The 15,151-nt window shown below is 54.8% G+C and overlaps 1 protein-coding gene across 1 annotated transcript; it reads left to right on the top strand.

The window, feature by feature from the left end:
* Positions 1 to 8,466: 8,466 nt before the first annotated feature.
* ARSI (arylsulfatase family member I) lies at positions 8,467 to 14,357 on the top strand. The gene is made up of 2 exons (XM_030957605.1): positions 8,467 to 9,338; positions 10,396 to 14,357. The coding sequence occupies exons 1-2, from the start codon at positions 9,019 to 9,021 to the stop codon at positions 11,798 to 11,800; spliced, it is 1,725 nt and encodes a 574-aa protein (XP_030813465.1). The 5' UTR covers positions 8,467 to 9,018; the 3' UTR covers positions 11,801 to 14,357.
* The last annotated feature ends 794 nt before the right edge of the window (positions 14,358 to 15,151 follow it).

The raw sequence follows: 15,151 nt of genomic DNA, 5'->3' as shown, positions 1-15,151 counted from the left end.
AGCTGGACCAGGGCTGACCTGCGCAGCCGTTCCCATGTTATCCTCGCATCCCTGGGCTCTGGTCACCTAGCAACTGTGCATCAGATTGCACAGCAGCCTTAAATAAATGGTGTTCAGCAGGACTGTGAACCCTGCTGGGCCCCACATCCGCATCCCCACTGCTGCAGCCCCGGCTCTGGCAGCTCTGCAGTTGCCAGCACACAGTCTGTCATGTGCTGCCAGGGCAGCTACATAATCCGTGCTCATGCTTTCCCCTTCCTGAATCCCCTCCATCATCCCGGATTTAAGCCAGTCCTGTGGCACCTGGTACACTGGGAGCTGCTTTCAGCATATTTGAGAATCAACTTCTCCCAGGGTGGGATCCCAACCCTGCCTTGACTTGGAGCTGCATCCCCTGTTTGCATTTAGCTTGGTGTTTAGGGGAGCTGAATATGGGTAATACCTTTCCATTTATAGTTTTAGCAAAGCATGATTGGATTTTCTTCCAGTCATTTTTTATCTTGACTAAAGATGTCGGTTTTGAAGACCTATTATTAGCAATTTTTTGTATAGCTTCTGGATTACTGCAGATAATCATGAATCACCCTCTGCAGTATTGATATAGGTACTCAAAACCTCCCAACAACCACCCTGTAAGTTATGCCTGTGATTACAAGCAGAAAACCCTCAATGGTAACAGGTGGGATTGGAAAATGGGGATGATGCTCCACATCCAGTGTCTGCAGAGCACATTTCTCCAACAGAGCACATTTCTCCTCCTGTGTGTGGCAGGAGTCCTGGTGCACATGCTGTGGTTCAGCTCCAGCTCCCAGTTCCAGCTTGGGACTTTGCCTCCAAGCCCTTCCAACCCCTTCTCAACATTTGTCCTGCTGGGTGCCCATGTTGCCTTACATGGTCACCCAGTGCTGGGTTTGGTGCCTTCTGTTTAGGAAACTGCATCTCTTTGCTTGATCTGGTGTTTTTAATGATGCCTGGTGGGCAGCTGCCTGCACTGGAGTGAACACAGCTCACCCTGACCCATGGCTCCAGGAGGAGGCTGCTCCAGGCCCCTCTGCTTTGGAATGATGTTATTTGCACCCATCACAAAATCTTAGAATCGTTAACTTTGGAAAAGCCCTCTAAGATCATCACGTCCAGCCATTAACCCAGAACTGGCAGTTTCACTCCTAAGCCATGTCTCTAAGCACCAAATCTATATGTTTCAACACTTCCAGGGATGGTGATTCCACCACTTCCCTGGGCAGCCTGTTTCAATGCTTCACTACCCTTTCAGTGAAGAAATTTTTCTCAACATCCAATCTAAACCTCCCCTGGCAAAATCTCACCCTGCAGAGTTTGTCTGCAAATGCCATGTGCTGCCTCTGAGGAATCACTCCTGGAGTTTTCTGTTTGAGTGAAATACTCCAGTGTTCTCCTCAGTAAATTCAGCTGAGAGAAACTGGGTTTTATTCTCATTATTCTGCTCTGTTTCCCATTCAGGAGGGGGGAAATACAAGCTCCAAAGTTTAATCCTAGATTTCTCTGCTGACAGTGCTCACTGCACAACCAGGAAAGGAAGCTCTGCTTGGCTTTGGGCACAGCTAATACAGCATCATGGTTGTCCTGGACCTCTTCTCTGCTAGTTTAAGGTCTGTAGGGTGTCTGGGTTTAAACCAGGACCTTCTGGTTTGACTCCTCTTGGGAAGCAATAGCAACAGCAAGGCTGCTGTGTTACAAACCCAGGGCGAAGGGAAACCCAGGGTGCTCAGTGTTCAAAGCTCCATTCCCTCATATTTTGCTTTCCACCCTGCTAAAATGTCTGTGGGCACCCTGGGCCTTCGAAGAAACTTCAAAGGAGGCAGCACACCCTCTTCTGTTAGCACTGAAGACTGATGAATAATAGAGTGGACCCACCCACTTGTACTTTAATCTGTCATGTTCTATGGAAATTAAGCCTTTCTTTTACAAGAAGGCAATTTGTGCTCTTGGCATCCTGGGCGAGAAAGAGCTCTCATCTCCTGCTGGATTATTGATACCTTTTGTATTAAGCAATGCAGTGTCTAATTGAGCTCTTTGCCTGTTCTGAACCACTCCCTAGACAGTGCTCAACAGCACAGAGACCTTTGGAAGGGTGGGGGCAGGAGCTTCCAGCTCCTTTGCCCAGGGCTTGCTGCTGCCTGCAGGGATGGGTGGGCAGAGAGCAGCTGTGGGGTCTGGCCAGACGTGCTCCCTGCCCTACTCCTGCTCCAGCAGTGTGGTTGTGGACAGCCTTGATGTCAAGCTCTTTGAAATGCCACTCCTGAGCTTTCTGACTCTGTCGCCTGCCAGGATGGAAAACAACCCTTGGTGCTGGGGAGCAGCAGCATCTCTGCTGGGGCCCCCAGGTGCTGAGGAAACACATCCTGGATAAACAGGGGGCTGTTTGCCTGAAGGGGGTACAGATGTGAGCCCTGCTGGCACGGGCAGGTGTGTTTTCCTTGTGCTGAAGTGGGGTTATAAACAAGCAGGGTGCTGAGGCCATGCTGCCCTGCCCTGCTGCGAGCTCAGCAGTGAGAAAGGGCTCCTTGTCTGGGGCAGGCACCTGAGCCAAGCTGGGGAGTGCTGGGCTTCACCCTGCTCGTGCTCCATGCCTTGGCTCGGGGCAGCAGGCAGAGCTCTGGGTGGGCACCCTGCCCACCATCCTTCGCATCTCCTGCCAGCCCAAACCCACTGCCTGCCTTTGAAGAGGTTGCACCTGAAAGGGGAGATGGAATTTCAGGGCAGGCAGGAGCCAGGAGGCTGCCCAGCCCTGGGGAGAGGATGGCTGGTCCCTTGCTCTGCTGTGGCTTGGGAGGAGAGCCAGGACCCTGGTGGGCTATCAGGAGGACATGGAGGGACTGGGGCTGCTCCTGTGGACCCAGGAGTTTGCTGAGTCCCTCATACCTGAAGGCCATGGCTGCTCCAGGAGGGAAGCCTGTTCAGGGGCTCCACCAAAGGTGCTGGGTTGCAGCCTGGAATGGCTTTGGGATGGGGAGATGTTTGCCAGGCAGGTGCTGGGAAGAATTGCTCTTTCTTTCCCAGCCTGGGTGAGGCTGAAAGTGATGGCAGCGTCTTGCATACTTTGAGGATTGAGGAGTTTCTGTGTCTCCCATGATAAATTGTGTCAGGAATGAAGGTGGGGGAGTCCAAAATCAATAAGCTGGGGAAGCCAGTGTCAGGGTCACATGGCAGTGCTGCCAGAAACCAGCTATGCTAAACGCTTAAATCCTTCCTTCCGCTGCCTTGGGACCTTCTCTGCTTCAAAGACAGCCCTCGGAGGCCAGGGAACTGCTGACTCTTTTTTTATACATTTTTTTAGCAAGGCTCAGTCCTTCTGGAAGGTGTCTTGGGGGCAAAGTCCACACCAGGAACCTGAGCCATGAGAGCCTGACGGGACCAGGCAATGCCCACGTGCTCTCAACCTTTTATCAAACACTGCCACACCTGGGCAGGTTCCCTATCTCCAGCCTATCCTGCCTGCAAAGCCAGACTTGAGTTGCTTCCTGTCACCCTCTCTGAAACCTGTGGGGATCCACATCTCCACTCATCCCTGGTTCTCAGCAAAGGGAATTCTCCATCCAGACTGCCAAGCCACGACGTGAGCCCCGGGGCTCTGCTGCACAGCTCCAGCGGGGAGCACCTCGCTTCAGGGAGTGCTGGATTTTGGGCTGCAGAAGAGGGAGCAGGACGAGGAGGGAGAGCACCCAGGCGACGTGGAAAGCTTGCCATAAGGCATGGGAAGGAGGGAGCAGTGCCAAACCCATGGGCTCCTCTCCAGCTCTTCAAAGCAAGTCGTTAGAGAGAGGAGAGGAGAAGGCGGCAAGCTGCAGTTTCCCAGAGGGGGGAGAAAAGGCAAGGGAAAGAATATTATGTGAAGGCAAGGAAGCTGATGGACTGAAGTCTCCTGAATGAGAGAGAAGGAAGAAAACAAACATGAGCAGGAAGGCGTAGAAGTAATTTCACAGGAGGATTTGCAGAATCATTGAGATGCATCATCACAGTGACCAAAAACAGAAGAAAAATTCCTTACCCTAAGAGGAACTTTTCTTATTCAGGGCTTTTATTTCCTATTTTGCTGGTACTGCAGGACCTGGAGAGGCGGAAGGGGAACAGCAGTGTTTTGATGGGGAACAAACCCTGGCCAAGCCCAGCATGTGTTGTTAGAGGCTATGGTTTAGATTAGAAAAGACTCTAATACTCTGCTATGGCTTCCAAGTGCATTTTTGATGGTGATGATTATTTTCAACTGCTCAAATGGTGTGAAGTACAGGCAGGGGATTGAAAAAAAGACTGTTTGGCTTCCAGAAAAAAATCCAGAGCCCCTGTCAGAGGGACAGCTGATGCTCTCCTCCCTGCTCCATAACGTGCTGCCGTGGTGGCTTTGGCATCCTGTGCCACGGCTGCTGCTGCACTGCTCCTCGTCCTTTCAGCAGTGATCAGGGTTGCATAACCAGGAACTGATGCAGATTTGCTGTTTTCTCCTCCTCTTGCTCCAGCTCCCAGAGAGTGAATTATGGTGTGTTTAAAAACCTCTGAGTTTCCCCAACCCAAACCCAAACCCTGTAATCTGGTGGAGGTCTTGCCGCAGCGGTTGTCACTAGAAAATTGGTTTCTATCCACAGGGTCCATGTGGCCAGAGGCAGAGAGGTGCTGGGCTCTGTGTGGGAAAAATGAGGTCCTAGAGCAGGCAAAAGAATATGGAGGGCTGGTAGGGGAGGAGGCAGGGCCTGGCAGAAATGCTGCTTGCCTGAAATCCACCAGGGAGTGAAAATCATCCTTGGGGATACCCCTGGAGGATAAGACATTGGGGAGCAAAGAGTGCTCCTGACAGGGAGAAGACCAGGACAGAACCATTCACCAGGCTGAGGACATGATGTCCAGGACCACCTTGAGGCTCCCAAAGTCAGTGGAGAAGCGCTCACCTCCAGCCCCATCCTCTCCTGGGCTTGAGACTGGTGATGCCTCCAGCCTCTTTCCTGCATCACAAATTACCTGGCCAACCCCTTCTGTCAGCCTTTTCCCCCCTTTCTAGACAAAACAACCTTTCCCCATTCCTGGGACTGCTCCCTTCTTCTCCAGACTTGCCTAGCCTCTTTCATCATGCCAATAAAAGAGTAAATGCATCACAGGCTGGCCAGGGAGAGTGGAAACCCTTAAACATCTAAGAGGCGAGAGCGACAAGAGGTGTTTTTCCGGGGCTCCCTGATGCCCTGTTAGGTCAAATGTCTTGCTCTGAAGCAGGAGAGAGGGGACTTATTAAAAACCTTTCATTTTTCTGATTTTTAAGGTCCTGTTTCAGCAGGCCGGAGGCCGAGGCGTGAGTGGGGCTGTCGGAGGGGAAGGGCAGCGAGCTGGCGGCGTGCAAACAGATTGTGCAATATTTGCCTTGCACAGAGCTCCCATTGTAAAGCCTGGGAGTTCTGCTTCCAATAAATCCCCTGCCATAATGCCCCATTGATGGCAGGAGAAAGGCAGTATTGAGGGCTGAAACAGCTACGGCCTCAGGAAGGGTTAAAAAATAAAGAAAAGGGGAGGAAAAAAGTAAAAGAAAAAAGAAAGATTTGAGGCTTAGTTTTAAACTTTGCTGTGTGGCCCTCGTGGCAGATCTCAGGCACAGGGAAATATGTGGAGCCTGTTTGCATAACCCCATTTGCAGCGAGCACTTTCGGAGCCAAAACGCAAGTGCGGCCGGAGCCGGGGGGTGGTGGGGAGAAAAAAGCAGGAAGGGCTGTGTTTATTTTCATTCTTGCCCCAGGCCACATAAAATTAATAATTAAAAAAAAAAAGAAAAAGGAATAATTAAATATTTGGTCAGAGAACCAGCTGTGCAAATGTGAGGAGCTGTGACAGCTGCAGGGACATGGAGGGATTTGGTCCAGGCACTGGTCAGGGTTTGATGCCCTGCAGGTCATGTTCCTGGGTGTAAAAGCACCAAAAAGGAGCATTTTGGTCTTTGGCTGGTGACTTTACCCTGGTTGCTGAGTGATTCCTTAGCATGGGGAGCTTGGTTCCAGCTGGGAAGGGTCTGCAGGCACCTGGAAGGGCTGGAGTGGGGTTCAGGGGGTGATGCTCTGCCCACAGAGCTGCTGCCAGCCCCATATCCAGCACCCAGCTCACCTGATGGGCCTCCCCATCATCCTGAACTGGTAATGCCACTGCAGACCAGGCTGGGAGGGAGATTCAGTGTCTTGTGTCACAGCAGCTGGTGTGATGGGAGGAGCAGGGCTGTCCTTGCCAGGGCAGATGCGGGACCAAAGCAGGCAGGGTCGGCTGGCTGGCTCAGCACTCACAGCCGGGCCGGCTGCCAGGGGAAATCTCCCCATTGTGCAACATGCTGGAGCTCTCCAAGGAAGCTCCTGGCTCTTGAGGCATCTCTGAGTGAGGCTGGACGAGTGACTGCCTTGAATTAAGAGCGGTTGAGGGGGTGCCTGCAGGCCCTGAGTACTTTTTCCATCCCTAGACCTTGTGATGCATTAATCACTCTCAGAGCAGCTGTGCAGACAGCTTAAATCGTCCTGACCCCAAAACTCCAGACTTGTCATTTCTTCCTCCTCCTCCCTGCTAGCCACTCCCTTCTCCTGCCTCCTGTCCTGATATCAGTGGGGCTGGTTGGAGGGTGCCATTGCACCTCATTTCCTGGGATCTAGAGTGTTCTTACTGCACCCCTTGCTGCTTTTCACCCTTTTATAATTTCTTGGAGGAGCACTCAGAAGGTGTCCATGTGCTGCTGAGACCCAGCCAGCTGTCCCTGAACCTTCCGAGCAGGGTCACTGCCAACAAATTCACTATTTATTCACCCTTTGGCTCTTGGAAAAGCTCCCTCAGCTGAGTTAACCCTGCTGGTTCCTCCCCAGACCTGGGCCCGGCTTGGACCCACCACTGATTTAACTGAGCCAGCTGCCCTGGCTGGCACAGAAGGTCCCCTGCCCCTGTCAGCATCTGCCCAGGTCCCTGCTGCCACCTCCTTCCCTCCTTCCACCCTCTGAGCTTTGGCCACTGACAGCAGCTGAAACTCTGGATGACTCTCCCAGCCTGTGCCTCCTCATCCTAAGGGTGTGAGCTGGATGTGACCCACCACACGGCTGTGGAGCAGCAAATCCACACACCCAGGAGGTGCTTGGCTCTGCTTTGCTCCTCAGAGGTGGGATCCAGCCCTGCTCCTCGTAGGTGGGATCCAGACCCACTCCTGTGGCCACACATCCCTCCTGCTGCCCCCTCCTGCACCTCCCTCCTCCTCATCCCCTGGCCCCAAGCAAGACATAGTTTATCAGTGATCTGTGTTGCCTTGAGCACAGTTTCTCTGCCATGTCTCAGGCCTGACATCTTCAATTTCCTCTCTCATCTGTAACACTCACGCAAGTGGACCATTATTTATTATTTGGGAAGAACTCTGATTGCAAGCCCTGACAATAACTCTGCTTTGGGGTGTGTACAGAGCCATGTGTACAGGAGAACACAGGACCCAGGAGAATTTGGATCCCCCACCTCCCTTTCCCTTCAGTCAGGTCCAAGTTTTTGCAGGAGGAGGATATTGTTCAAAACTAAAGGTGTTGGGGAAGGAAAGGGAGGCAAGTGGTGGGAAGGAGAAAGGGAAAGGGAGAAGAGAATTGGGTGGAAGAAACGAGAGATGAAGCCCTGGGGATTAATCAAAGCTCACTGAAGGGCTTAGCCCAGCCTTTCTGAGCTGTTGAGTGAGCAGGGGTTCTTGCCAGCAGGGAAAAGCACAGAACACAGTGATCCATCCCTGCCTCCTGCTCTGTCCCCTGCACCCCTCCCTGTGCTCCTGCAAGCCCCTGAGCCCTGGCTGGAGCTGGTCCTGGTCCCTGTCCTTGACCCCATCCTCTGTGCCTGTGTCTAAAGCCAGGAAGGAGAAGCCCATCCTCCCTCTGCATCAGGCACTGGCCCCCTGTCCCATCACCCCGAGCTCAGATCAGTACCCCTGCACTGGCAGAAGTCTCTGGTTCCCACCAAACCTTGCCCCTCTCATGTGACAATGGCCTTTCGCTGCCTCAGTTTCCCCACTTGGAAAATGTGTGCAGCAGCACCCACTACTCAGTGCTCTGCAAGTCCCCGGGTGGTTTTATTAACACTGGGGATGTTCAAACAAGTTTTTGCTGCTTCTCCTAGTTCAGGATTTCTTTGGATGGTGATCCTGCCAGTGTGGGCAGCCGGCCCCAGCAATCCCTCCCAGACAGAGATCCGCCCTTCCCGCTGCCCGGCCGGGCTGGATGCTGCGGGGGCTTCAGCTGAGCATCCCACCAGGGGTCCTGGTCCATGTGTCACACACGGATCATGTCCGTGCTCGGGGCAAGCAGGGAGGGGAGCATCGGTGGCCCAGGGAATGCCACGCTTAGGAAGGACCCCGCATGCCCTGAGGCTTCCCAGCTTTTTGCTGGAGCCGCTGAGCTGGGAGGGGCCGAGCCGGCAGCTCCCCATAAACCTGGCGGCTTAGACAAGTCCTGACAGATGTTGGGACCGTGCCTTGGAGCGGAGGCTGGGAAAAGGAGAGGGCGGCTCCTGCCCGGAGAGTGAGGAGGAGAGCTCGGCACCCCTGGCTTGAACTTTAGCACCCTCTTCCGCAGGAGTTTAACGAGGAGCCGGCTGGAGACCGGGCAGGCGCAGGGCTGGAGCAGGCGAGGAGCCACAGAAACTTTGTCTGACGAGGATTTTGTGGAGCTCTCCATAAAGGCAGAAAGCCCCAGGGAGGCAGGAAGTGTTTGCGGCGCTCGGGACGCTGGTGAGCGGCCCCGGGCCGTGCGGGAAGCCCGTCCTGCCGTGCAGATGTGTGCGATTGGAGCAGCGCTGGGCTCATTTTCCTTTGACTGAAGGCGACCCAGCCCCGGCGGATTAAGCTCTTTGTGTGCACGCCAGTGTGCCTGGATGGAAGCTGCTCCCGCAAAACCGGCTGCGGGGATTGTGGGGAGCATCCTCTAGGTCAGGGAGGGGGAGACCTCCTGTTTTCGTGGCTCTGAGGCGATGCTGGGACAGTAACACCCTTGGCACGCAGCACAGCGCTCCGGGATGGCCGTCTATGCCCTCACGGGCTTCTCGCTCGTCAGCCTGCTCAGCTTTGGCTATTTGTCCTGGGACTGGATGAAGCCCAGTTTGGTGGCCGATGTGGCCACAGACCCCATGGAGAAATCACCGCCTCCCACCTTCACCAGGCCACCCCACATCATCTTCATTCTGACCGATGACCAGGGCTACCATGACATCGGCTATCACGGCTCAGATATCCAGACGCCGACGCTGGACAGGCTGGCAGCAGAGGGTGTGAAGCTGGAGAACTACTACATCCAGCCCATCTGCACCCCGTCCCGGAGCCAGCTGATAACTGGCAGGTAAGCCAGTGCCTGCTCACAGCCTGCTCATGTCCCCCTTTGGTCCCTTCTCTGAGGGGCTTAACCCCACCTTGCTGCTAGAGCGATGCCCTGGTGTGTTGGCAGAGGATGGAGATCCTCCAGCAGATCTGGATTTCTCTAGAAAGCTTCCTGGGTGAATAGTTGATTTCCACACAGGATAAAGAGTGGCACATGGCAAGAGCAAAGATGTGGATGCTGCTGGGTAATGGATGCCACTTTGGGAGAGGGTGGTCTCTAGTCAGGAGGTGTTTGGTGCTGGGCAAGGAGCTGTGTCCCCAGGTAGTTCCTGACACGCTGGCCCTTGGAGATTTGCTGTGAGGCCCTTGGTCTGTGCTTTGCCTGCATGCATGTTCAGTGCTGCATTGGTCAGCACAGGCTGGATGTTGCTCTATTGCCCTCTCCCATGGCAGCATAGTCAGATGTCCCCGTATCCTGGGCCATTCTGCCTTCTAGGATTGGTGGGGCTTTTTCTGGAGCAGTGCTGTGTGGTCAGCTCTCTCTGTAGGAGGCAGATCCCGCCAGACCACCTCCTCCTCAGGAGTGAGCCCAGGGAGGTGCCTATGGATGTGGTCACCAACTGCCTGGGGTGATGCAACTTGGACCACTGTCCAAGCAAAGGCCTCCCTTTTCTCCTGATGGTTCTTGAGGGGTCCCAAACATCTTTGTGGTGTGCAAAGCAGGGGAGGACAGATGGTGGGGACATTCAGGTGGGGCATTATGAACCCACTTGCTTGTGCTGCCCAGCCCTGACACAGCCCAGCCACCTCTCCAGGCTGGCAGCAGTGGGGACAAATGCTGGTGGCATTTTTGTGAGATGTCTGCTGAGCCTCTCTCTGTGTCCTTTGCATCTCCTTTTGGTATTTATGGATGGATGAGGAGCTCTCTGTCCCTGGCTGGAGCTTGCTTCATTGGGCTGGGTTGGGTGACACAGAAATCTGCATTCGTTTTGGGTTTCCAACACGTGAAGTGCCATCACATCCTCACCCAGTACTGCTCCTCATCACCATTGCTTTCCTCTGGCTCTTCCTCCCGGCAGGTACCAGATCCACACAGGATTGCAGCACTCCATCATCCGCCCTCGGCAGCCCAACTGCCTGCCCCTGGACCAGGTCACCCTGCCGCAGAAGCTGCAGGAAGCCGGCTACTCCACGCACATGGTGGGCAAGTGGCACCTTGGCTTCTACAAGAAGGAGTGCCTGCCCACTCGCCGGGGCTTTGACACCTTCCTGGGCTCCCTGACAGGCAATGTGGATTACTACACCTACGACAACTGCGACGGGCCCGACGTGTGCGGCTACGACCTGCACGAGGGGGAGGACGTGGCGTGGGACCAGAGCGGGAAATATTCCACCTTCCTCTATGCCCAGCGAGTCAGCAAGATCCTGGCATCCCACAGCCCCAAGGAGCCCATCTTCATCTACGTGGCCTTCCAAGCAGTGCACACGCCCCTGCAGTCCCCCAAGGAGTACATCTACCGCTACCGCTCCATGGGCAACGTCGCGCGCCGCAAGTACGCAGCCATGGTGACCTGCATGGACGAGGCGGTCAAGAACATCACCTGGGCCCTCAAGAAGTATGGCTATTATGACAACAGTGTGATCGTGTTCTCCACTGACAACGGCGGGCAGACCTTCTCTGGGGGAAGCAACTGGCCGCTCCGGGGTCGCAAAGGGACGTACTGGGAAGGGGGAGTGCGGGGCATTGGATTTGTCCACAGTCCCCTGATCAAGTGCAAGCGTCGGACAAGCTGGGCGCTGGTTCACATTACAGACTGGTACCCTACTCTGGTCAGCCTGGCCAGGGGCAACCTGAGCAATGTCCAAGGCTTGGATGGCTATGATGTCTGGCCTGCTATCAGTGAAGGTAAGGAGTCACCACGCACTGAAATCCTGCACAACATTGACCCCTTGTACAACCACGCCAAATACGGCTCTTTGGAGGACGGCTTCGGCATCTGGAACACGGCTGTGCAAGCTTCCATCAGGGTTGGGGAGTGGAAACTCCTCACTGGCGACCCAGGGTACAGCGACTGGATACCCCCACAGACCCTGACCAATTTCCCAGGGAGCTGGTGGAACCTGGAGCGTCTCACTGATGGCCTGAGGAAATCCGTGTGGCTCTTCAACATCACTGCCGACCCCTATGAGCGCTACGACCTCTCAGAGCAGCGGCCAGACGTGGTCAGGAGCCTCCTGATGAGGCTGGTGCACTACAACCGCACGGCCATCCCGGTGCGGTACCCTGCCGAGAACCCCCGCGCTCACCCAGACTTCAACGGCGGCGCCTGGGGACCTTGGGCCACTGAGGATGAGGGGGAGGAGTGGGAAGGAGGCCGGGAGTCCCCAAAAAGCAGGAACAAGAAGAAGAAGAAATGCAAGATCTGCAAGCTGCGCTCCTTCTTCCGCAAGCTGAACACCAGGCTCATGTCCAACCGCATTTGACAGGACACTCCCCCAGCATCCACCCATCCTGGCCAGGGTGGAGCTCTGGACTGCAGTGCCATGGGATGGGAGTGAGGGAGAAGGACAGGCAGGGAGGTGGCCAGTGCTCTCTTGCTCTCCCTTGCTCCAGGGTTCACTCCAAAACACTTCTCCTCCCTGGCTGGAGTGGTGGCCACAGGGAGTTGCTCCCAGTGGGTGAGGAAGGACAATGTGGTCTCTGCTGCTGAGCTTGGTGGTGGTGAATGATTGTGCTGAGCTGGCTGGCCCTGCACAGCTGCTTCCAAAGAGAGAGACCCTTCCTCAAGGATTTTGCAGACAATCATAAGCTTTAAGTGTTGGCTATTGCAAGGGCAGGAGGAGGCATGGGGGGCTCTGCCTTCACGTTAACCTTTGTCATTTCCCTCTATTTGCTCCTGGCTCTCAGCCTGTTCCCAAGCAGCTGCAACTTCTGCTCTTGCTCTGGGAACTCGAGGGCTTTCCCCAAACCCAAGACCACATTGCTTCTTTGTGGAGGGCTGGATTCCTGACCATGGATGTCAGACCTGAGATCAATGTGGCTGGACTAAGTCATGCTGCTACAGTGACCTCATGTGGGGCTATGGCTTCCCCTCTCCCCAGGCTTGGGGGGCCAGGAGCAGCCCTGATGAGGAGCTGTGGCCCATGGAGTCATGGCTGGATGCTCCCAGAGGAGAGGTGGTCCCACATTTGGGAGGCAGGTTTGCCCCAGGCTCTGGTGGTGGACTCTACATGGGTAGAGCAGAGCCTTTCACCCAAAATTTGCCTGGACACCCCCCTCATGTGCAAGCCTCTAGGCACCCCTGCTCCTCCCTATGAATCCTACACATCCAACCAGCCAACCACCCTGTCTGCCCCTTCCCAGTGTTGGAGCTGTCCCTGTCCCCACATCCCATTGCTGAGTATGGGGCAGAGGGAAGATCTCAAGAAGGTCTCTGCAGAAGCTGATCTGCTGCTTTGCAGCTGCAGGACTTTTGAAGCCACGGTGGAGGACAGGGATGACGGGGCTGTCTCCTGCCTGCCAGCACCGCGCCATGTCCCCTCCTCTCAGATGGGCACTGCTCTTCCAGCAGCACACACATGGGGAGGAAAACACCTCCCCATCATCCACTGCTGGGGGAGCCAGCCCAGGGATTGCCAGGGGCCAGGGAAGCCAGCAGAGCCCCCGTGCCTTCGGCGGGGTGACAGCGTGCGTACGTGCGCTCACAGGAGAGCTGGCGGGGATGGAAGGGGGTAAATAGCTTTAAAATCCTTCTGGATGCATGGTGCATTTCCATTTACACAATGTGTTTTACATTTCTCCCCACAGGTTTCTCTTGGTGCAGCGTGTGTAGGCGAAGGCCCTGCTGTGAATTTTGAAAATAGTTATTTTTGTCTCTGGAAAATGAGGCCCGTTAGGACTTGTCAGCTCTTGGATGAGCAGTGTGGGCTTTCTATTTTTTTCTCTTTTCCCCCCTCTCTTTCTCCCTTGCAAAATAACATTCATTTAAAATCTGTCATTGAAAGATGTGACAATTGGCAGCGTGCACACTGAATACCTTTCAGTGCTCTTTCAAGCCCTGTGTGTGAGAGAGGGATGAGGATGGGAAGAAAATGACATGTTTGTATTTTTTTTTTTCTTACTCTTAGCTGGATTATTTGGGGGTATTGGGATTTTCTATAGAAACAAAGGAAAAAAACCAGCTGACAGCAAGGCAGAAGAGAGGAGGCCTCTTCTTGTGGAGCTGGGAAGGAGTTTGAAAAGCTGGAGTGTGGCAGCGTGTGTGCCAGTCCCCGCAGCTCAGCGCACGCCCATCGCTGTGCCATCCCACCCCGCTGGCTCCTGCATCCCTGCATCCCTGCATCCCTGCAGGCACATCCCAAGCACAGGGCTCAGAGGGGGCTCAGCTCCTCCATCAGCCCCATCTCCATCCCTGCTCCCTTAGCATGTTGCTCCAAGAGGACTGGTCCCCACAACATCACCTGGGTGAGCCCCAAGAGGATGCTCCACATCCTCACACTACCTCAAACCAAACCAGGCAGCCTGGTCCCTGGGGATGTGCTCCATCAGCGGGACTGCAGCACCGGCTGCCATTTGGCAGAGCCAAGCAGTTGCTGAAAATAAAGCAACACTTTGCTGAAGAAGAGGAGGCTGCTGCAGGCAGAGCCAAAGCCAGGGGAGAGCAGGGGGTGATGCTGCAGGGGCTTGGGAACAAATATTAGTTAAGGGAGAGTTGGTGCTGAAGGGGATGGGAGAGCAGGGCTGGACCTGAGGTGGTGACAAGGCTCGGGAAACAGCTTTCATTTCCATATTTACATAAATGCATCCAAGTTTAGTCCTTCTTTTATTTTCTTTTTGTTCAAAAATGGAAATTTCCATGAAAACATCCTCAATCTTTCTCCCTTCCCTTTTTACTAACATCCCCATGAAAATGTTCGTCTGGTCATACTTCCTCTTTCCAGGTTTGGATCTGCTGGGCTGATGCTGGGTTTGCATTCAGCCTGGCCACAGTGGTGGATCTGTTGTCATTTGTATTTTTAATTAAAAAGAGTTGGATTCTGAATCTTTGCAAGAAGAAACAGCTGAAGGAAAATCTTAGTCCCTGAAAACAAAGAGGAGAGGTGGGCAGGAGCATCTCTGGGTGCTTGGAGAGAGCAAAGCCTCCAGCCCGAGGGCAGCAGTTGTCCTTCACCCCTGATTCCAGCTGTGCTGTGTCTGAACACTGGGCTGGGAAAGGAGATGCAGCTGCTGCCACGTGTTCTCCTCATCTGAGCAATGTTCATTAATGGTCTGTGCTGGGAAAAACACAGCTATGTGCCAAACCCCTGTGTTTTCAGAGAGCTGAAGTCCCCTGGGGCTGTGTGCACGCTGTGGCTGCCAAGGGGTTAATGCAGCTGGAGAGATGCTCGGGCGGTGGAGTTCCCTGCACCGGGAGATGTGTTTTCACAGACGGGCTGAGGCTCCCCTCCTTGCCAGCCTCCCTTCAAGCCCCGCAGGAGCCGGGTGTAGGACGGGGCCTGGCAGGGAAGGGCAGGGGATGAGGGGGGCCCTGGGGATGGAGGGGGCTGTGGTGGCTGCCTACCTGCAGCCATGGACAGGCTGTCCCCACCCGGGCTGTTTGCAGCCTGCCGGCTGGAGCGAGGGGGAAGGGGATGGGCTGGGAATGCATGGAGTTGGGATGGGATAGAGATGGGGAGGAGAAGAGGAGGGTGGGGCTGGGCTGGGCTGGGAAGAGGAGGGGATGGGATAGGACGGGGATGGAATAGGGATGGGATGCATCAGGCAGGACTGGGGGTACGTCAGAGCCTCTCCAGCCCCGCAGGCAACTCCCACCCGAGAGAGGGGAGAAGCCCAGC

The sequence above is a fragment of the Camarhynchus parvulus genome, chromosome 13 (assembly GCF_901933205.1).
Source record: "Camarhynchus parvulus chromosome 13, STF_HiC, whole genome shotgun sequence".
Lineage (NCBI taxonomy): Eukaryota > Metazoa > Chordata > Aves > Passeriformes > Thraupidae > Camarhynchus > Camarhynchus parvulus.
The sequence above is the reverse complement of the archived record's forward strand: the minus strand, read 5'-3'. Positions and strand labels throughout refer to the sequence as shown.